Source organism: Ranitomeya imitator, chromosome 4, assembly GCF_032444005.1.
Source record: "Ranitomeya imitator isolate aRanImi1 chromosome 4, aRanImi1.pri, whole genome shotgun sequence".
In the NCBI taxonomy this organism is placed as follows: Eukaryota; Metazoa; Chordata; class Amphibia; order Anura; family Dendrobatidae; genus Ranitomeya; species Ranitomeya imitator.
Genome location: NC_091285.1, coordinates 141007806 through 141031119, shown reverse-complemented (window position 1 = coordinate 141031119; position 23314 = coordinate 141007806). Strand labels below are relative to the sequence as shown.

At 43.7% G+C, this 23314-nt stretch overlaps 1 protein-coding gene across 1 annotated transcript in view; it reads left to right on the top strand.

Moving 5' to 3' along the window:
* Nucleotides 1-23314, top strand: part of LOC138673980 (amiloride-sensitive sodium channel subunit beta-like) — a 57611-nt gene that overhangs the window by 5548 nt on the left and 28749 nt on the right. Inside the window, exons 2-7 of the mRNA XM_069761980.1 lie at nt 4127-4248; nt 4728-4891; nt 7994-8098; nt 22672-22792; nt 22866-22938; nt 23210-23267. Coding sequence (XP_069618081.1) covers nt 4127-4248; nt 4728-4891; nt 7994-8098; nt 22672-22792; nt 22866-22938; nt 23210-23267 — 643 coding nt within the window. The remainder of the gene's footprint in view (nt 1-4126; nt 4249-4727; nt 4892-7993; nt 8099-22671; nt 22793-22865; nt 22939-23209; nt 23268-23314) is intronic.

Here is a 23314-nt window from a genome sequence, read left to right as displayed (position 1 = left end):
AACTTCTAGACAGTCTGTGGTGCAACGTGACGTTGGGGGATAGTGCAAGACATGATGTCCCAGGTGTGTTCAATTGGATTCAGGTCTGGGGAATGGGCAGGCCAGTCCATAGCTTCAATGCCTTCATCTTGCAGGAACTGCTGACAGTCCAGCCACATGAGGTCTGGCATTGTCCTGCATTAGGAGGAACCTAGGGCCAACCACACTAGCATATGGTCTCACAAGGGGTCTGAGGATCTCATCTCGGCACCTAATGGCAGTCAGGCTACCTCTGGCGAGCACATGCTCCAAAGAAATGCCACCCCACACTATTACTGATCCACTGCCAAACCGATCATGTTGAAGGATGTTGCAGGCAGCAGATCGCTCTCCACGGCGTCTCCAGACTCTGTCACATCTGTCACATGTGCTCAGTGTGAGCCTGCTTTCATCTGTTAAGAGCACAGGGCGCCAGTGGCGAATTTGCCAATCTTCGTATTCTGTGGCAAATGCCAAGCGTCCTGCACGGTGTTGGGCTGTGAGCACAACCCCCATCGGTGGACATCGGGCACTCAGACCATCCTCATGGAGTCAGTTTCTAACCGTTTGTGCAGACACATGCACATTTGTGGCTTGGTGGAGGTCGTTTTGCAGGGCTCTGGCAGTGCTCTTCCTGTTCCTCCTTGCACAAAGGCTGAAGTAGCTGTTCTGCTGCTGGGCTGTTTCCCTCCTAGGGCTCACCGTAAACACTTAAAATTTAATTTTATTTAAAAATTCTAAAATTGTTAAATACACCACCATCACCAAACCAAGCAACAACATACCACAGGGGTGTGCCCGTGGAAGGCAACATAGGAGGAACTAATGTTCCCAAGTATCAGCATGGAACCACCGGCCATTGCAGGGACCTTGATACCGAGCGCACATATCTAGTTACTTCCTGTTGGTGGAACACATTGCTGGCGCACATGCCAACAGTAATGGGAAACAGGTGCTGCTGTGGTATTTAAGGTCAGCATTGTTATGTGGACATGTGGCATCACACCAGAGGGTTATCATCCCCAAGCATCAGGCATTATCTAGTTACCAAGCCCCATTATAGAACGACAACAATAAGCTAAGTACTTTTCTGTTTGCTATCACACTCCTGATGAACCTCGGAAGAGGGGAAATGAGTTGAGTTGCAGTGAATTTTTGAGTTACAATTGGTGTTGGTTTATTTATCCTTTGTGAATTGGTTTTTCTTTGAATTGGCTTTATTGGACTGATGACGTATGTTATTTCTGTATTATCTTGGTGCCATGCATTCTATACAAATTAAGAAAAACTTTTTTCTGTGGAGAAAGGAGTCGATTTATTATGGGGCATGCTATAATTGGAAAAGAAATAAAATAACGGCCTCCCATTATTTGGTAGCAACAAAGCAATAAAGCAGGAATATATTTGTGGGGCTACATATATCTTGTTGTTGAATGATTTATGGACGTAACTATGGATGTTTGACTCCTACATCTTTCCTCTATAGAATTAACCTAAGTGTCCATGCTACCAGTGTATGACTATAGGATTAATTTTGACAGTAGGATATACATTTATGAATTTTAATCAACTATTCCTAAAAATAACAATAAACACTAACTACAAATATTTACTGTTAGGCTATATAGATCAGTTAACAGCCTTTAGCTAGAAAGCTAAGATCATATAGATCAACATTACTAATTGTATCTAAATGACCCAATATATACACTGTGTGCAGAATTATTAGGCAAGTTGTATTTTGATCACATGATACTTTTTATACATGTTATCCTACTCCAACCTGTTCAGTCTTGAGAGCCAAATACAAATTAAGTAAATCAGGTGATGTGCATCTCTGTAATGAGGAGGGGTGTTGTCTTATGACATCAAAACCCTATATAAGGTGTGCTTAATTATTAGGCAACTTCCTTTCCTTTGGCAAAATGGGTCAGAAGAGAAATTTGACGGGCTCTGAAAAGTCCAAAATTGTGAGATGTCTTGCAGAGAGATGCAGCAGACTTGAAATTGCCAAACTTTTGATTTGAAGCGTGATCACCGAACAATCAAACGTTTCATGGCAAATAACCAACAGGGTCGCAAGAAGCATTTTGGGCAAACAAGGCGCAATATAACTGCCCATGAATTGAGGAAAATCAAGCGTGAAGCTGCCAAGATGGCATTTGCCACCAGTTTTGCTATATTTCAGAGCTGTAACATTACAGGAGTAACAAAAAGCACAAGGTGTGCGATACTCAGGGACATGGCCAAGGTAAGGAAGGCTGAAAACGACCACCTGTGAACAAGAAACATAAGATAAAACGTCAAGACTGGGCCAAGAAATATCTTAAGACTAACTTTTCAAAGGTTTTATGGACTGATGAAATGAGAGTGACTCTTGATGAGCCAGATGGATGGCCCCGAGACTGGATTTGTAAAGGGCAGAGAGCTCCACTCCGACTCAGACGCCAGCAAGGTGGAGGTGGGGTACTGGTATGGGCTGGTATCATCAAAGATGAACTTGTGGAACCTTTTCGGGTTGAGGATGGAGTGAAGCTAAACTCAAACACCCTACTGCCAGTCTCTGGAAGACAACTTCTTCAAGCAGCGGTACAGGAAAAAACATGATTTTCATGCAGGACAATGCTCCATCACATGCCTCCAACTACTCCACAGCGTGGCTGGCCAGTAAAGGTCTCAAAGAAGAAAAAATAATGACATGGCCTCCTTGTTCACCTGATCTGAACCACATAGAGAACCTGTGGTCCCTCATAAAATGTGAGATCTACAGGGAGGGAAAACAGTACACCTCTCGGAACAGTGTCTGGGAGGCTGTGGTGGCTGCTGCACGCAATGTTGATCGTAAACAGATCAAGCAACTGACCGAAGCTATGGATGGAAGGCTGTTGAGTGTCATCATAAAGAAAGGTGGCTATATTGGTCACTAATTTAGGGGGGTTTTGTTTTTGCATGTCAGAAATGTTTATTTCTAAATTTTGTGCAGTTATATTGGTTTATCTGGTGAAAATAAACATGTGAGATGGGAATATATTTGGTTTTTATTAAGTTGCCTAATAATTCAGCCCAGTAATAGTTACCTGCACAAACAGATATCCTCCTAAGATAGCCAAATCTAAAAAAAAAAAACACTCCAACTTCCAAAAATATTAAGCTTTGATATTTATGAGTCTTTTGCGTTGATTGAGAACATAGTTGTTGATCAATAATAAAAATAATCCTCTAAAATGCAACTTGCCTAATGATTCTGCTCACAGTGTATATACACATAGTCTTTCTGTCACATTTATTTTCCTTTTTCCTCACTTCACTGCCAATAGGGCCTCCTGGGGATAGCAGGGTGAGTCATCGAGGAGCGGGGGCGCCACTGCGCAGGTTCTAGGGTGCCAAATTCAGATAGCACAGGGGCAGGCACACCCCTTTGGTATGTTGTTGCTTGGTTTGGTGATGGTGGTGTATTTAACAATTTTAGTATTTTTCAATAAAATTTATTTTAAGTAAGTGTTTACGGTGAGCCTCAGATGATACAATTATGATACTTATTTTTCAAACTGTGAAATGTTGTTGCCCTTCTACGGCCTCCTCCACATCTCCTGGTGTAGTGCCCTGACTCCTGGTAGCACATCCAGCCTCCGGACATTACGTTCACAGACACAGCAAACCACAGCTCGCATTGATGTGCCATCCTGGATGAGCTGCATTACCTGAGCCACTTGTGTGGGATGTAGAATCCGTCCCATGCTACCACAAGTGTGAAAGCACAACCAACAGTCAAAAGTGACCAAAACATCAGCCAGGAAGCATGGGTACTGAGATGTGGTCTGTGGTCCCAACCTGCAGAACTACTCCTTTGTTGAGTCTGTCTTGATAATTGCCAATAATTTCCATCTGTTGCCTATTCCATTTGCACAACAGCATGTGAAATTGATTGTCAATCAGTGTTGCTTCCTAAGTGGACAGTTTGATTTACTTGGAGTTATATTCTGTTGTTTAAGTGTTCTCTTTATTTTTTTGAGCAGTGTATTGATGTGATTGTTAGAGTCGGTTTGAAAAAATACACAACTCTGTTTGAACAGTATACACAAGTGAATTAATACATTCTCTCTTTCAGCTTCTTCACCCCTTTCCTGAATCCTAAGCTTGGGAACTGTTATACCTTTAATGGACCAGGAAATCAATCTTCAAGAAAAGAAGTAGAGGTCCTAAATGCCACCAAGGCTGGTTTCAGTTATGGTGATGTTATATTAAGCATTTTTCCCTAAACCTATAACTCTTATGAGCAATACAAGATTCACTCATCACTTTTTAATGTTTTTCAGATTAGAAAATTGAGGTTATTCTAAGTTTAGTGCATTGAACTGAGGCTACAGCTGTGTCCAGAGGAATGAGTGATAGGAGATGTATCCTGCAAGTCCTACCTGTAATTTATGTAGATTCTTTTCATAAATGTAATGCGATTTTCTACTTTTCAATTATTGAGGAAGATCTATGCTGCAGCATAGTCAATACTAGATTGGTCTGAGCAGTATAAATATAAGAAATACATGTTTTCTAGGTAGACAAGTTATTAATTATATCACTGCAGAAAGATCATCTGCATGCACTTTATTTAAGGCCATGATTAGATTTGCATCACACATGATTTGAGGGCTAACTTTTATACAGTGTGTGCTTGATATATATTTATACTGATTACCCTTCTTTACTGACAGGTCTGACAATGGAGCTTTTTATTGAGCAGCATGAGTATATCAGTAGCCTGAGCACAGCTGCTGGACTGAGAGTGGTCCTACATGGACAGGGGAAGATGCCATTCCCTGAGGACGAGGGAGTAAATGCCCCTCCTGGACAGGAGTCAGACATTGGCATAGTGAAGGTATAATCTGGTAAACAATTCTCTAAAATTCAATACAAATTGATTTCTAAATGTCCATAATATTTGAATTTCTTTAAAATATTAGTGTATTCTTTACTTAAAATAGCTTCTATGATTCCTCAAGATGTTTGCCAGTTGGGGTTCAAGTAAAAAGTAGCGGTCTGGACTATGCCCACCAAGTGTAAAGGAGAGGCTCCATGACGTAGGTGGGATGCTAGGCCCAAATTTTGAGGTGGAAAGGATTAATTGTTAGATGCAAGAGCTTTAAGCGGGAATTCAATGAGTGAAGATTAGGGTTATGTTGAGGAGTGTGTGGGTTATTTGACTGGTGAGTAGGTGAGAATCGTTGGAGGGAAATAAAGCGAAGAGGTTATCAGGTGACCATTGAGCCCAGTGCATTTCACCCATATACCCTACTGCTTGTTGATGGCTCTGAATGGCACTTTGGGGATTTTTAATTTGTCACACAGATGTCGAAAAGAGGGGAAGTGAACATTTCTGTCCATCACAGGTTTGGGTAACCCCATGTGATAAAATGTTGCTGGAGAATTAATATAAATGCGTCCCTACTGAGCTTAGGTCTCTATGAATGTTTGTAAGGGAAACACTCAAGGGAGTTGCCCCTGAGTCTGCTCGGTACAGATTAGGGCAGAGTACAGGATCTGATGTTACAGAAAAAAGGTGGCGTTCGACATTCGACATGTTGTTGCTTGGTTTGGTGATGGTGGTGTATTTAACAATTTTAGTATTTTTCTGCAATTTTGTGATTTAATATTTTACATTTGTTTTTTTATTTACACTCCTTAACATTAAAATTACAATACTAAGAAGGAAAAGTCGTTGTGTTATCAAAATTACAGGATCAATAGACATATCAACCATGCCAGGACCAGGTCATGTACCCCATTTCCTGACCAAGCACATTTTCGGGTTTGTCCGTACATGAAGTTTAAAGAACTATATCTTTTTCTTCCATTTCAGAATGATATTTAAATAATTTTTGCATCTTTTTAGCATGATACATGGAGCTTCATTTGCTATTATTATAATACTGTGTGGGTTTTTTTTTTCAAACATTGGACAATATGAATGGGAAAATATAGGACATACCTGTCCGTTTTCCACATTTTTTTTTTTAAATTATGACAACAAATGACCACTAAAATATTGAAAAATACAACTAAAATATATTTCAACATGCATTCCCCTTTCTGTAACAATTATTACTATATATTGAACACAATTTTTTTCCAATAGGATCCGGACTAGTAACAATGATTTAGATTGACAACATTATTTTTTATTTAATTGTTATGTATCTCATATTTTGCCTCCATAAGGTCATAAAAGACATTTTGGGGGCATTTCAATATTTGAATCCTTTTTTAGTTTACCCAATTTCCCCTATAACTCAGGCTGGTACATCAGCTCCAGTTACAGTTGAAATGAACCCTCCTGGATGTCTCCTGGGACCCAGCAGCTCCTGTTCCCTCCCTAGGCACTGTGATCACATGATCTAGCAATTAGACAGCAATTGGGAATGCTGAGGTGAAACAAACAATCTCTGCTTCTATATTGGAAGCTCGGCTGTGTTTAAGAAACAGTTCTCCACTCCCACAGCTGCACAGTCATGTCCAGCTGCTTGAAAATGCAGTGCCAAATTAGAACTTCAATGCAAAGTATGGGTGGTCCTCAAGTAGTTAATGATATGAAAGTAGTGAAAAGATATCAACATATTTAAAACATTTCAATTTATTCACTATTAAGTAGGAGCGCCACGCACAGAAATACATGCATTTTCACACCTTGGCTTCTTTCAATGAGCTATTAATTATTGTCTGAGGAATGTTTTGCCATGCTGAATGTACTTGTGCACAAATTATCAATATCTGCTGCTGGAAACTCCCTTTGTAATTGCCAAACAATGAGATTCCAGATGTGCTTGATAGGAGACAAGTCTGAAGATGTTGCAAGCCATGTTACCTGGAATGAAGACTAGCTTCTGTACTTTAGGCCACCCCACACAATAATCCTCAGAATAGGACTGGGGCTTCATTCCCTGGTGAAGAACTTGTTATGGCATTGCCCACATGGTCTTCAGATGGAGGCCAAAGGTTGGAATGGAGCAATGGATGCTTTAGTGGAGGTCTATTTTCGTCAGCCATTTTTGTCTTGGAGGCTATGCCACAGATTAGTCTGTAGACCACATGGGCAATGCCATGAAGAGGTCTTCACGAGGACACATCAGACCAGTACTACTACTGGGTTTATAATGTGGGGTGTCATAATGTAGTCAGATATTAGCCAGGTACAAAACAGCTTGGTGGTACATTAATTTGGTGGTGCAACCAATGCATGGCCATTTCTTCAAAGTTTCACAGGAGATGTTTTTCAACATGACCTTGCCAGACTGCTTGTTTCTTGTGTTACTGTGAGCAGCCTGCATGGCCTAAACATGCTACCACGGCCTTCAGCTTCTTCGGTCTTTCATTGAGCACATTTCTAATGTCATTGATCATTGGTCATGGCAATTGCAAAGGGAGATGCCAGATCTTTATGACTTACTACAGAAAGTAAATGGTGATGGTGTAGACAACATCATTTTGCAAAAAAACAGCATGCATTAGTATTTTCAAATCCTTTTTTTACAATTTTTTACTCAAAACTAACATCTATCCCTGGACAACAATTAGGCTACATTCTCACGATCAGGAAGTAGCAGCGCTTTGCATGTAGTGTATGTTCGCTTCGTCCAAAGTGCTGCCTTCTATTGAATGCAGGTAAATCCGCATGCAATTACTTAATGTGGGCATGTACCCTTACTTGTTCTGTAGACATCCTAGCAACAGCAACATATGAAAACAAACGTCCTTATAAATGTAAAGAAGTCATAGAGAAGGAAAATACTACACTAATGCTGGAACTGATATAATTTTAAGGTATTACAATAAATCAACTTTTATAAAGCCTTGCTGAATTATAACTTGAATTGACAGTTTTCATTGTTCCAATAGACAGACAATATTCCATCATATAGAAATCTGTTGTAAATTCACACTACAAGGATTAATGCCAATCAAAACAAATGTCTCTCTCTGACAGGTTCATGTGAAACGTTTGCAAGAACCATACAGTAGTAGCTGTAGTGGTGGCGAAGGCATAAGAAACTATTATACTAGTGCGTATGGCACAGACTATAGTAGAGAGGTGAGTATGAAACTAGGACATCTTCTAACCATATATATAAATGAAATATACTTTTAACAAACTATGTACAGTTCAATAGTACAAAATATAATATAAGAAGCTTTGTAATATATCCAATCAGAGAAATCTGATTAATTTCCCATGTATCAAACGCTTCTCCTACCTACTGCCTCTTGAACTTTACTGTGAAAAGCTCAAAGCACAATTCTTTCTTGCTCTGACAAGAAGAACTGCAAGCTCACTGTGTGGTCAGGCTACAAAGCTCATTATACTCTACGGAGAGGGATGTAGGTAAAGTAAGAAGCAGGGACAGGAAACAGGCAGAGGATGACACAGAAGATTATGCTGAGCTTTATATCAAGTCTTTCACTTTACACCAGAGCTTGATTCACATCCAGATGGGTTAGTTCAGAGTCAATCCATTTCTGTGGCTATGCTGTATATAGGAGAGATCATAATAGTTAGCCTGTTTCCACCATTTCAGAGTCAATTCTAAATTAAGAGATAGACAGTGCAGAGGGGAAGACTGGTGAAAATGCAGGACACAGTGGCCTTAAGACTATTAGTCGCAATGTACAGGGCACAGGACACATGAGTAATAGGAGAGTAACTTAGATGTAGTTAGACTTTAAGAAATCTTTATAAGTGCTAGTGCTGGGAAGTTGTTGTGGACTTTCTAAGTGTAATAGTATCAGTTAAGATAGTTGTAGTTGCAGCGCCCCAGAGACCTGGTCGTTGCAGTATGGCACTCTGCCGCTAAGGGGAGTAGCGGTACATCTGATGGCACTAAGGAGTTCTCCTGACCAGGTATCACCAGAACACATTACACTTCACACTCCGGCCACTAGGGGGAGAAAAAGGCTTTATTTATTGGGCCACTCCTCACACTGGTAAAACTAGGGGCTGGGGAGGAAGTTAGTCAGAAGCTGACTGGGTTGGATTCAGGCAACATCCCGTGGCAGGGGGTGTTGCAGGGAGAAGGCACAGGGAGGTCCCTGTCAGGTGTGGGAACCTGGCAGGTGCCTAGCGAACAGAACAGAACGTAACGGAACCGCGCCTGCACACCCTGCGGCGGTACCCTAAGAAAGAGACACGAAGGGAAAGATATTGTGGAACAGTGTAAACGAGATCAAGCACAAAGGAGAGCCAGTAAGAGTCGTGCCGAGAGAGAGAGGCAACATCTTACTGAGGTGCGCAGTCGGTGGCCGGAACACCGTAGGAGTTACTGACTTCAGTCCTTACTTCAAACTCCGCTGGACAGTTAATTATAGGTTGGCTGTCTACCTTAAACTTCCTAAGAAGACATAGGGGGCAACATTGGGAGAGGGGCGTCTCTAGGGTCCCGGAAGACCTCCAAGCCTTCCCGTCATATGGGTGCGTCCTAGCCAAAACATACCTGGGGGACGAGAAACTAGTAACATCTGGAACTAAAGAGAACGAAAGAGAGCTGTAGAGAACGAATGAACGAGAACAGCAGTTGTGAGGACTATTCCGAATGCTCAGCAGGGTAGGACTACAACACACAGGCGCTAGTGGTAGGCAACGATTTCCATCTGCGAGGGAAACTCTGGATGTGCCCATCGGACCGGCCGGTCTCTGAGAGCCCTGTTAAACGTACTCTGGATTGAGGATCCTGAAGCCTTCAGTAAAGAGGTAAAGAGACTGCAACCTTCTGTCCTTGTTATTGACTGCACCTCACACCATCACCATCCACCTTACTGGGAAGCCCTGGGGACATACTTCACCTGTGGGAAGTTATACCATCCAGCTGCCATTCCATCACCCTAGTGGACCCCACAGCAGCGTCAGTCACCCTGACCGAACACCACAGGTGGCATCACGAACCCCTGACAGACTGTTCCACTACTTTCATTGAACGCCCCTTAGCAGGGTCGCGGACCGGGTCTAGCCACCGTGACAGCCTCAGGACTGAACCAGAGAGGCCCGGTACCGAAACGCGTGGCCCTGTGTCTGGGGGCGATCCAACTTGGCATCACGAACAGGATCATACTTAAGCCTGAAGAATTGGGTCATGTGTGCCTTGGAACTGTGATTGAAACGTGTTGGACTGTGATTTGTTGCAAAGACTGTGTACTGCTATTGCCGCAAGGTTCCCGCCAAAACCGCCGCCATTGCAGCGCCACGAGGAGCGCCAGAGAGGAAGAAGGGCGTGGAAGTGGGCGTGAGCTGTTATGAAAGGCAATTCAGTATCACAATGGACATGGAGGTCAGAGCACATACAGTGATCTGACAATAACCCAAAATAATAGAACGAGCTCTGAGACGTGGGAACTCTGCAGACCGCAATCCCTGATCCTCTCCAAACACAACTAGAGGCAGCCGTGGATTGCGCCTAACGCTCCCTATGCAACTCGGCACAGCCTGAGAAACTAACTAGCCTGAAGATAGAAAAAATAAGACTACCTTGCCTCAGAGAAATACCCCAAAGGAAAAGGCAGCCCCCCACATATATTGACTGTGAGTAAGATGAAAAGACAAACGTAGGGATGAAATAGATTCAGCAAAGTGAGACCCGATATTCTAGACAGAACGAGGATAGGAAAGATAACTTTGCGGTCTACACAAAACCCTAAAGAAAACCACGCAAAGGGGCAAAAAGACCCTCCGTACCGAACTAACGGCACAGAGGTACACCCTTTGCGTCCCAGAGCTTCCAGCAAAACAAATAGACAAGCTGGACAGAAAAAATAGCAACAAATAGCAAAGAAGCACTTAGCTATGCAGAGCAGCAGGCCACAGGAATGATCCAGAGAAACACAAGTCCAACACTGGAACATTGACAGGAAGCATGAATCAAAGCATTAGGTGGGGTTAAGTAGAGAAGCACCTAACGACCTCACCAGATCACCTGAGGGAGGAAACTCAGAAGCAGCAGTACCAGTTTCCTCCACAAACGGAAGCTCCCAGAGAGAATCAGCCGAAGTACCACTTGTGACCACAGGAGGGAGCTCTGCCACAGAATTCACAACAGTACCCCCCCTTGAGGAGGGGTCACCGAACCCTCACCAGAGCCCCCAGGCCGACCAGGATGAGCCACATGAAAGGCACGAACAAGATCGGGAGCATGGACATCAGAGGCAAAAACCCAGGAATTATCCTCCTGAGCATAACCCTTCCATTTAACCAGATACTGGAGTTTCCGTCTTGAAACACGAGAATCCAAAATCTTCTCCACAATATACTCCAATTCCCCCTCCACCAAAACCGGGGCAGGAGGGTCAACAGATGGAACCATAGGTGCCACGTATCTCCGCAACAATGACCTATGGAAGACGTTATGTATGAAAAAAGAATCTGGGAGGGTCAGACGAAAAGACACAGGATTAATAACCTCAGAAATCCTATAAGGACCAATGAAACGAGGTTTAAACTTCGGAGAGGAAACCTTCATAGGAATATGACGAGAAGATAACCAAACCAGATCCCCAACACGAAGTTGGGGACCCACACGGCGTCTGCGATTAGCGAAACGTTGAGCCTTCTCCTGGGACAAGGTCAAATTGTCCACTGCATGAGTCCAAATCTGCTGCAACCTGTCCACCACAGTATCCACACCAGGACAGTCCGAAGACTCAACCTGTCCTGAAGAGAAACGAGGATGGAACCCAGAATTGCAGAAAAATGGCGAAACCACGGTAGCCGAGCTGGCCCGATTATTAAGGGCGAACTCAGCCAAAGGCAAAAAGGACACCCAGTCATCCTGATCGGCAGAAACAAAGCATCTCAGATAGGTTTCCAAGGTCTGATTGGTTCGTTCGGTCTGGCCATTAGTCTGAGGATGAAAAGCCGAGGAAAAAGACAAGTCAATGCCCATCCTACCACAAAAGGCTCGCCAAAACCTCGAAACAAACTGGGAACCTCTGTCAGAAACGATATTCTCTGGAATGCCATGCAAACGAACCACATGCTGGAAGAACAATGGCACCAAATCAGAGGAGGAAGGCAACTTGGACAAGGGTACCAGATGGACCATCTTAGAAAAGCGATCACAGACCACCCAAATGACTGACATCTTTTGAGAGACGGGAAGATCTGAAATAAAATCCATAGAGATATGTGTCCAAGGTCTCTTCGGGACCGGCAAGGGCAAAAGCAACCCACTGGCACGAGAACAGCAGGGCTTAGCCCGAGCACAAATCCCACAGGACTGCACAAAAGAACGCACATCCCGCGACAGAGACGGCCACCAAAAGGATCTAGCCACTAACTCTCTGGTACCAAAGATTCCAGGATGACCAGCCAACACCGAACAATGAACCTCAGAGATCACTTTATTTGTCCACCTATCCGGGACAAACAGTTTCTCCGCTGGACAACGATCAGGTTTATTAGCCTGAAATTTTTGCAGCACCCGCCGCAAATCAGGGGAGATGGCAGACACAATTACTCCTTCCTTGAGGATACCCGCCGGCTCAGATAAACCCGGAGAGTCGGGCACAAAACTCCTAGACAGAGCATCCGCCTTCACATTTTTAGAGCCCGGAAGGTACGAAATCACAAAGTCAAAACGGGCGAAAAACAGCGACCAACGAGCCTGTCTAGGATTCAAACGCTTAGCAGACTCGAGATAAGTCAGGTTCTTATGATCAGTCAATACCACCACGCGATGCTTAGCTCCTTCATGCCAATGACGCCACTCCTCGAATGCCCACTTCATGGCCAGCAACTCTCGGTTGCCCACATCATAATTCCGCTCAGCAGGCGAAAACTTCCTGGAAAAAAAAGCGCATGGTTTCATCACTGAACAATCAGAACCTCTCTGTGACAAAACAGCCCCTGCTCCAATCTCTGAAGCATCAACCTCGACCTGGAACGGAAGAGAAACATCAGGTTGACACAACACAGGGGCAGAAGAAAAACGACGCTTCAACTCTTGAAAAGCTTCCACAGCAGCAGAAGACCAATTGACCAAATCAGCACCCTTCTTGGTCAAATCGGTCAATGGTTTGGCAATACTAGAAAAATTGCAGATGAAGCGACGATAAAAATTAGCAAAGACCAGGAACTTTTGCAGACTTTTCAGAGATGTCGGCTGAGTCCAATCATGGATGGCTTGGACCTTAACAGGATCCATCTCGATAGTAGAAGGGGAAAAGATGAACCCCAAAAATGAAACCTTCTGCACACCAAAGAGACACTTTGATCCCTTCACAAACAAAGAGTTAGCACGCAGGACCTGAAAAACCGTTCTGACCTGTTTCACATGAGACTCCCAATCATCCGAGAAGATCAAAATGTCATCCAAGTACACAATCAGGAATTTATCCAGGTACTCTCGGAAGATGTCATGCATAAAGGACTGAAACACTGATGGAGCATTGGCAAGCCCGAATGGCATCACTAGATACTCAAAATGACCCTCGGGCGTATTAAATGCAGTTTTCCATTCATCGCCTCGCCTGATTCGCACCAGATTATACGCACCACGAAGATCAATCTTGGTGAACCAACTAGCCCCCTTAATCCGAGCAAACAAATCAGATAACAAAGGCAAGGGGTACTGAAATTTAACAGTGATCTTATTAAGAAGGCGATAATCAATACAAGGTCTCAGCGAACCATCCTTTTTGGCTACAAAAAAGAACCCTGCTCCTAATGGCGACGATGACGGGCGAATATGCCCTTTCTCCAGGGATTCCTTCACATAACTGCGCATAGCGGTGTGCTCAGGCACGGATAAATTAAACAGTCGAACTTTTGGGAATTTACCACCAGGAATCAAATTGATAGCACAATCACAATCCCTATGCGGAGGTAGGGCATCGGACTTGGGCTCATCAAATACATCCCGGTAATCAGACAAGAACTCTGGAACCTCAGAAGGGGTGGATGACGAAATTGACAAAAATGGAACATCACCATGTACCCCCTGACAACCCCAGCTGGACACCGACATGGATTTCCAATCCAATACTGGATTATGAGCTTGTAGCCATGGCAACCCCAACACGACCACATCATGCAGATTATGCAACACCAGAAAGCGAATATCCTCCTGATGTGCAGGAGCCATGCACATGGTCAGCTGGGTCCAGTATTGAGGCTTATTCTTGGCCAAAGGCGTAGCATCAATACCTCTCAATGGAATAGGACACTGCAAGGGCTCCAAGAAAAACCCACAACGTTTAGCATATTCCAAGTCCATCAAATTCAGAGCAGCGCCTGAATCCACAAACGCCATGACAGAATATGATGACAAAGAGCAGATCAAGGTAACGGACAGAAGAAATTTTGACTGTACCGTACCAATGGTGGCAGACCTAGCGAACCGCTTAGTGCGCTTAGGACAATCAGAGATAGCATGAGTGGAATCACCACAATAGAAACACAGCCCATTCAGACGTCTGTGTTCTTGCCGTTCAACTCTGGTCAAAGTCCTATCGCACTGCATAGGCTCAGGTTTAAGCTCAGGTAATACCGCCAAATGGTGCACAGATTTACGCTCACGCAAGCGTCGACCGATCTGAATAGCCAAAGACATAGACTCATTCAAACCAGCAGGCATATGAAATCCCACCATGACATCCTTAAGGGCTTCAGAGAGACCCTTTCTGAACATAGCTGCCAGCGCAGATTCATTCCATTGAGTGAGCACTGACCATTTTCTAAATTTCTGGCAATATACCTCTATCTCATCCTGACCCTGACAAAGAGCCAGCAAATTCATTTCTGCCTGATCCACTGAATTAGGCTCATCGTACAGCAATCCGAGTGCCAGGAAAAATGCATCAATATTACTTAATGCAGGATCTCCTGGCGCAAGAGAAAATGCCCAGTCCTGAGGGTCGCCGCGCAAAAAATAAATAATAATCAAAACCTGTTGAACTGGATCACCAGAGGAACGAGGTTTCAAGGCCAGAAATAACTTACAATTATTTTTGAAACTCAGAAACTTAGTTCTATCTCCAAAAAACAAATCAGGAATAGGAATTCTTGGTTCTAACATAGATTTCTGATCAATAGTGTCTTGAATCTTTTGTACTCTTGCCGAGAGCTGATCCACAAATGAAGACAGACTTCTAATGTCCATCGCTACACCTGTGTACTGAACCACCCAAATGTCTAGGGGAAAAAAAAGACAAAACACAAAGCCAAGAAAAAAAAATGATCTCAGAACTTCTTTTTTCCCTCTATTGAGAATCATTAGTACTTTTGGCTTCCTGTACTGTTATGAAAAGCAATTCAGTATCACAATGGACATGGAGGTCAGAGCACATACAGTGATCTGACAATAACCCAAAATAATAGAACGAGCTCTGAGACGTGGGAACTCTGCAGACCGCAATCCCTGATCCTCTCCAAACACAACTAGAGGCAGCCGTGGATTGCGCCTAACGCTCCCTATGCAACTCGGCACAGCCTGAGAAACTAACTAGCCTGAAGATAGAAAAAATAAGCCTACCTTGCCTCAGAGAAATACCCCAAAGGAAAAGGCAGCCCCCCACATGTAATGACTGTGAGTAAGATGAAAAGACAAACGTAGGGATGAAATAGATTCAGCAAAGTGAGGCCCGATATTCTAGACAGAACGAGGATAGGAAAGATAACTTTGCGGTCTACACAAAACCCTAAAGAAATCCACGCAAAGGGGCAAAAAGACCCTCTGTACCGAACTAACGGCACGGAGGTACACCCTTTGCGTCCCAGAGCTTCCAGCAAAACAAATAGACAAGCTGGACAGAAAAAATAGCAACAAATAACAAAGAAGCACTTAGCTATGCAGAGCAGCAGGCCACAGGAATGATCCAGAGAATCACAAGTCCAACACTGGAACATTGACAGGAAGCATGAATCAAAGCATTAGGTGGGGTTAAGTAGAGAAGCACCTAACGACCTCACCAGATAACCTGAGGGAGGAAACTCAGAAGCAGCAGTACCAGTTTCCTCCACAAACGGACGCTCCCAGAGAGAATCAGCCGAAGTACCACTTGTGACCACAGGAGAGAGCTCTGCCACAGAATTCACAACAGTGAGCAAGCGGAAGAGCGCGAAAGATAATGGCCGCCCAGTCTAAGTATTGCTGTATCCTGAGGGCGGGTCCGTCAGCAGCTGAGGTCCGCCTTCTCATCTTCTATGGCGGACGGAGGCCGAAGAAACGAAACTATAACTCAGATGGAGTGGAGCTGGAGAGCCGAGGAGGCTTGCAGAGAAAGATGGCCCAGTCTAGTTCCCCATCACCGGAGGATTATACCGGCACGCCGCCGCTGGAGAAGATCGAGTCCTGGGAGCTGTCTGCGGAGCCCCTGCTGCCTGCACCAGACCAGGCGACCGCCACTGAGGAATGGCGCGGAGCTGCCAGAGCCCTCACCTACGGGCGAACTCGGTACCCTGGCCGATCGGGGATCGGTGTTCCGCCGACGCATGACCCAACCACCGGCGCGGTTGGTGGAGTTCCGGAGTCCGCATCATTCAACCTGGAAACGCGTGAGTGGGATATGGGCTCCTTCCCCTGGGGGGATTATCGGAAGCACCTCATAGCTGAGTATGCCAGGGAAGTGGAACGGGAGGCCCACGGTGAGCTGCTGGATGGGTCATTGCCGAAGTGGGGAGTGGTGATCGTTTACCAGCCCCAGGAAGGAAGAGGCTTTGTCCAAGAAATCGGACCGACAACCAGGGTTCATATCACCCGAGAGGTGGTGGAGGTTGGCCTGCGGGGCGACAGTAAGGGTCCTGTCCTGCTGCCGGAAGATGCGGTAAGCTACCGTAGATACCAGAAGGGCCACGGTTGGTGGGCTCGGGATATCCAGCGCTGTACCTCCGTCCTGGTTGCTGCCAAGTCCTTGGAGGAAGAACTGGCTGAAGCAGCGGCAGCCGCTGCTGCTGTTCCTCGGATCGCTCACTGGACTCCCACACTGCCAGAAATAGGCCGTGATTTGAGGCTTTCCAGACCTCCGAGGTCTGCCTGCCCGGTTAGGCCCTGGCAGAGGCCACCAGAGCCGAAATGAACCTCGGAGACCTGAAAAATGTATATAGTTGACTGTTTCCTGCTGTTGCTGCTACTTTAAACCTGTCCAGGGTTAACTCCTAGGGATCCCTTTGTTTACCTGGGATCCCTAACGTTTTCTATTTCTTTTCCACGTTTGCACAAGTTTATCACTGTTTAAAAGACTGCCGGATCATGGACGGTGAATGAATCCAAAACTGTTTGTATATAGTTTGCACCTTCTTAAAGGTGCTCCCTACTGGTTTTACAAGCGAGAGAAGACTTTGCGAAGATGATGCTTCCAGATATGACGCAGAAGGTCTTGCTTTCGGTGGACTGGCAGACAGAAAGAGAATCTGCACTAGAGACTTGGGTCCCTTTTAAAGGGAATAATTACATGATGGCTTTAATAAAAGTTAAAACGTTAATAATGTTAAAATTTGGAAAGTTTGATAATGTTGACAAAGACTGAGGACAGGAAAGCTTGAAGTGAACCCGTAGGGGTTAGAGAGAGAGTCCTCCTGAGAGATGTAGAAAGATGGTCGGCACAATGGCAGTAGGCCCAACCAAGGAGCTAGGCAGTCCTGCATTGGTGAAGTTGGAACGGAAAGAAAGTTGAAATGTTGTTATAGTATTTTATAGTAGGCCTTTAGTGGGTTCAGCTTATACGCCCTTAAAGGGAAAGTTAAATTATTGTTCAAAGTTTGCACTTGGTAGAATACCCGGCTGGGTACTGAGAGTTATTTATAGTCAAAAATGTTATTTAAAAATATTTAACCTTGTTTTGTTTGCAACGTTCAAGTGTCCTCACCTCCCATAAAGGGAAGCACCTTTTCTATTTATGTATTCTAAGCATTTCAAAACTTTTGCATGTCTTTTGCTGTTTTATATTGTTGTTCTTCTTCCCAGTCCAGGAGTACTGGATTTAACCGGGGGGGAGTGCAGCGCCCCAGAGACCTGGTCGTTGCAGTATGGCACTCTGCCGCTAAGGGGAGTAGCGGTACGTCTGATGGCACTAAGGAGTTTTCCTGACCAGGTATCACCAGAACACATTACACTTCACACTCCGGCCACTAGGGGGAGAAAAAGGCTTTATTTATTGGGCCACTCCTCACACTGGTAAAACTAGGGGCTGGGGAGGAAGTTAGTCAGAAGCTGACTGGGTTGGATTCAGGCAACATCCCGTGGCAGGGGGTGTTGCAGGGAGAAGGCACAGGGGGGTCCCTGTCAGGTGTGGGAACCTGGCAGGTGCCTAGCGAACAGAGCAGAACGGAACCGCGCCTGCACACCCTGCGGCGGTATCCTAAGAAAGAGACACGAAGGGAAGGATATTGTGGAACAGTGTAAACGAGATCAAGCACAAAGGAGAGCCAGTAAGAGTCGTGCCGAGAGAGAGAGGCAACATCTTACTGAGGCGCATAGTCGGTGGCCGGAACACCGTAGGAGTAACTGACTTCAGGCCTTACTTCAAACTCCGCTGGACAGTTAATTATAGGTTGGCTGTCTACCTTAAATTTCCTAAGAAGACATAGGGGGCAACATTGGGAGAGGGGCGTCTCTAGGGTCCCGGAAGACCTCCAAGCCTTCCTGTCATACGGGTGCGTCCTAGCCAAAACATACCTGGGAGACGAGAAACTAGTAACATCTGGAACTAAAGAGAACGAAAGAGAGCTGTAGAGAACGAACGAACGAGAACAGCAGTTGTGAGGACTATTCCGAATGCTCAGCAGGGTAGGACTACAACACACAGGTGCTAGTGGTAGGCAACGATTTCCATCTGCGAGGAAAACTCTGGATGTGCCCATCGGACCGGCCGGTCTCTGAGAGCCCTGTTAAACGTACTCTGGATTGAGGATCCTGAAGCCTTCAGTAAAGAGGTAAAGAGACTGCAACATTGTGTCCTCGTTATTGACTGCACCTCACACCATCACCATCCACCTTACTGGGAAGCCCTGGGGACATACTTCACCTGTGGGAAGTTATACCATCCAGCTGCCATTCCATCACCCCAGTGGACCCCACAGCAGCGTCGGTCACCCTGACCGAACCCCACAGGTGGCGTCACGAACCCCTGACAGACTGTTCCACTACTTTCATTGGACGCCCCTTAGCAGGGTCACGGACCAGGTCTAGCCACCGTGACAGCCTCAGGACCGAACCAGAGAGGCCCGGTACCGAAACGCGTGGCCCTGTGTCTGGGGGCGATCCATAGTCATAGTAGTGCACTGTCTGAACATAATTTGACCTTTAATACCAGTTGTATTCCAGTAGCACTCATTGTGATTCAGTCTCATCACTGTCCATTGGGTGCGAACTCTACCGACTCATTCATTTTGGTGATACTAAGCAATCTATTTGCACTATTCATAACCATTAAACACATGCAATATTTTTTGATCTGTATTTACAGTGGGTACAGAAAGTATTCAGACCCCTTTACATTTTTCACTCTTTGTTTCATTGCAGCCATTTGGAAAATTAAAAAAAAGTTCATTTTATTCACATTAATTTACACTCTGCACCCCATCTTGACTGAAAAAAATACAGAAAAATATTATTTTTGCAAATTTAATAAAAAAGAAAAACAGAAATATCACATGGTCACAAGTATTCAGACCCTTTGCTCAGACACTCATATTTAAGTCACATGTTGTCCATTTCCTTGTGATCCTCCTTGAGATGGTTCTACTCCTTCATTGGAGACCAGTTGTGTTTAAACTGATAGGGCTTGATTTCAAAAGGCACACACCTGTCTATATAAGACCTAAAAGCTCACAGTGCATGTCAGACCAAATGAGAATCATGAGGTCAAAAGAACTGGCCAAGTAGCTCAGAGACGGAATTGTGGCAAGGCACAGATCTGGCCAAGGTTACAACATAATTTCTGCAGTACTCAAGGTACATAAGAGCACAGTGGCCTCCATAATCCTTAAATGGAAGAAGTTTGGGACCACCAGAAGTCTTCCTAGACTTGGCCATCCAGCTAAGCTGAGCATTTGTGGGAGAAGAGCCTTGGTGAGAGAGGTAAAGAATAACCCCCCAGATTACTGTGGCTGAGCTCCAGAGATGCAGTAGGGAGATAGGAGAAAGTTCCACAAAGTCACCTATCACTGCAGCCCTCCACCAGTCAGGCCTTTATGGCACAGTGGCCCAATGGAAGCCTCTCCTCAGTGCAAGACATATGAAAGCCCACATAGAGTTTGCTAAAAAAAAACACATGAATGACTCTCAGACTATGAGAAATAAGATTCTCTGGTCTGATGAGATGAAGATAGACCTTTTTGGTGATAATTCTAAGTGGTATGTGTGGAGAAAACCAGGCACTGCTCATCACCCAATACAATCCCAAAAGTGAAACATGGTGGTGGCAGCATCATGCTACAGGGGTGGTTTTCAGCTGTAGGGACAGGACAACTGGTTGTCATTGAAGGAAACATGATTGCGGCCAAGTACAGAGATATCCTGGATGAAAACCTCTTCCAGAGTGCTCTGGACCTCAGACTTAGCCGAAGGTTCACCTTCAAACAAGACAATGACCATAAGCACACAGCTAAAATAACAAAGGAGTGGCTTCAGAACAACTCTGTGACCATTCTTGACTGTTCCAGCCAGAGCCCTGACCTGAACCCAATTGAGCATCTGTGGAGAGACTTGAAAATGGCTGTCCACCAACATTCACCATCCAACTTGATGAAACTGGAGAGGATCTGCAAGGTAGAAAGGCAGAGGATCCCCAAATCCAGGTGTGAAAAACTTCCCAAGAAGACTCATTGCTGTACTAGCTAAAAAGGGTGCTTCTACTCAATACTGAGCAAAGGGTCTGAATACTTATGACCATGTGATATTTCCATTTTCCTTTTTTAATAAATGTGCAAGAATTACTACATTTCTGTTATTTTCAGTCAAGATGGGGTGCAGAGTGTACATTAGTGAGAAAAAAAGTAAACTTTTTTGAATTTACCAAATGGCTGCAATGAAACAAATAGTGAAAAATTTAAAGGTGTATGAATCCTTTTCGTACCCACTGTAAATTACTGTTTCTATGTTGTCACTGTATTTGGCCCCTCAGGATGTTTTTGCACATTTTATATATGTACGCATTATTTATTTATGTGTACTTTTGATAATAAAAGTCGATCATACATTGATGTCACATATTTTTCCTTGGGCTATTACTTTCAAATATATAATTGATATACGGTAACTGTTCTTCTGTACAGAACAAGAATAGCAAGTCTCGTATTAGGTTTAGTGGCTATTGTGAAAAATGCCAAGTTTCTGATTTTTTTAAATAATTATAAGGAAACTTGATAATATTTTTTTTTTATGAAAGATGTAAAAAAAAATTGTATTTTAACATAAAAACCTTATTTAAACAATCACACTTCCTTTTAACAATGTTCTAGCCACTTAAATGCTTTGGCACCACTTGAAAATTGACAGTGGTGCCAAAGGAGTAAAAAAAATGATTGAATTTCTGTTTCTAGATGGATCTGTTGGCTGAATGAATGTAGATGATTCAGCTTGCCATGCAATTAAATATACTTTTTTGCACAATACCTTATTTTCTCTTTTTTCTTGGTTCATTTGTTGGTTGGAATTGCTAATATTGATTGATATTGGATTTCTTGAGGGCATGTAAGGTGTTATATTGGTATAGTACAAGTACATCCAGTAGAATATAATGAGTAGCTTGTGGCCAGTTTTGTGAACATTGTAGCATATGTTCTATTCTATGGAATATATTATACAACCATATTTTATATCATTCATATGTTCATTGAGCTATTAAATGTTTTTTTCACCATTTCAAGAGAGGCCTGGATGTCTTCCTGGAGCAGAACAATATTGTATCATATAATTATTCGGTTCTATAGAAGGACATAGATCTGGGGATTTATTATGATGGAATATAGGCTGAACTGGATGGACAAATGTCTTTTTTCGGCCTTACTAACTATATTACTATGTTACTATGTATTTCTTTGGATCAAGGCCTCTTTCATAGTCCAGCAGTATGATAAATGGGTAAAATTTTATTTTCATGTGGTTTACCACAAACAGTCATCCAGCACTTGGGACTTAAAATTCCTTATTCGTATCTTCTTAAAAAAAATCTATGTTGACAATCCTGACAACCTGTGCAAAAAAGACCCCAAAAACCTCAAACACTTTTCGGACTTAGCATAGCCTGAATATGCACAGATTAAGCAGACATTGTATGTGGAAGCATATTAGAGCCATATTGCCTACTGTAGAGGGTGGTCAATAAGCTCAACGGTAGTACAACCCGGAAGATCATGTAGAGCTTGAAAAGCGGAAGGTTCCCTTTAAGCATAAAATAACATTAAAACAATTTGTGCAAATACTTAACCAAAAAAAAGTCAATTCTGTGTGTAAACTAGACTTTCTACCTAGCCTACTGGCATTTTCAGAAATGAACCAGAACAGGGAAAGTACTTCTAATTTCATGGTTAAACCAGCACTGTCTTGAAACATAAGCTAAAGTCATTGTGCAGAGTGAGGAAGAAGGAAGCCATAAATCCAGCTAAGAGCATATTTATACGTTTTAAGTCTACTTGTGTACATAATGCGTCAAACAGTTGTGTACATTTGCACTTGCCTCCAGGCTTGTAAGAAGAGCTGTGCGCAGACCAAAATGATCAAGAACTGTGGCTGTAGAATGTGGGAGTTCCCAGCACCCCCTGACTTGGATGTACCTCTTTGTAACATCAGTGAGCTCTCCGTGAGTAAGTACATATTCCCACTGGGTTACATGCTGAAGACCACTCTGTGACCTGAGATGGGGCTTTCTCTTACCAGATAACTGTGTGGAACTGTATGAATATAAACTCTCCCACGACCAGCTAAAGTGTCACTGTCCTCTCCAGTGTGAGTAAGTATTATCTGCAACCAGACACTTCTCATATATCATTTACATTTTTCACATACCTTTGTCATTTTCTAGGTATTTAATATATAATATGTACAGAAAAAATAATGCCAAAGGCAAGATGAAGGCAATTCTAGGACAGAAAGCATGATAATTCCTTTTAGGACGTGAGAATCACAGTCATTGCTACTTTGCCTATTGATATTTATTCTGTGCTATAACAGACTGAGATGATCATAATCAAAATAATGATGTCTTGCATTTCTGTCCATAGCGAGGAGATTTATGAACTTACTCTGTCTTCATCACAATGGCCCAGCAATACCTACTTGGTAAGTGTCATTCAAGGGACATCTGAGTAAGGTGAGCTACATATGGA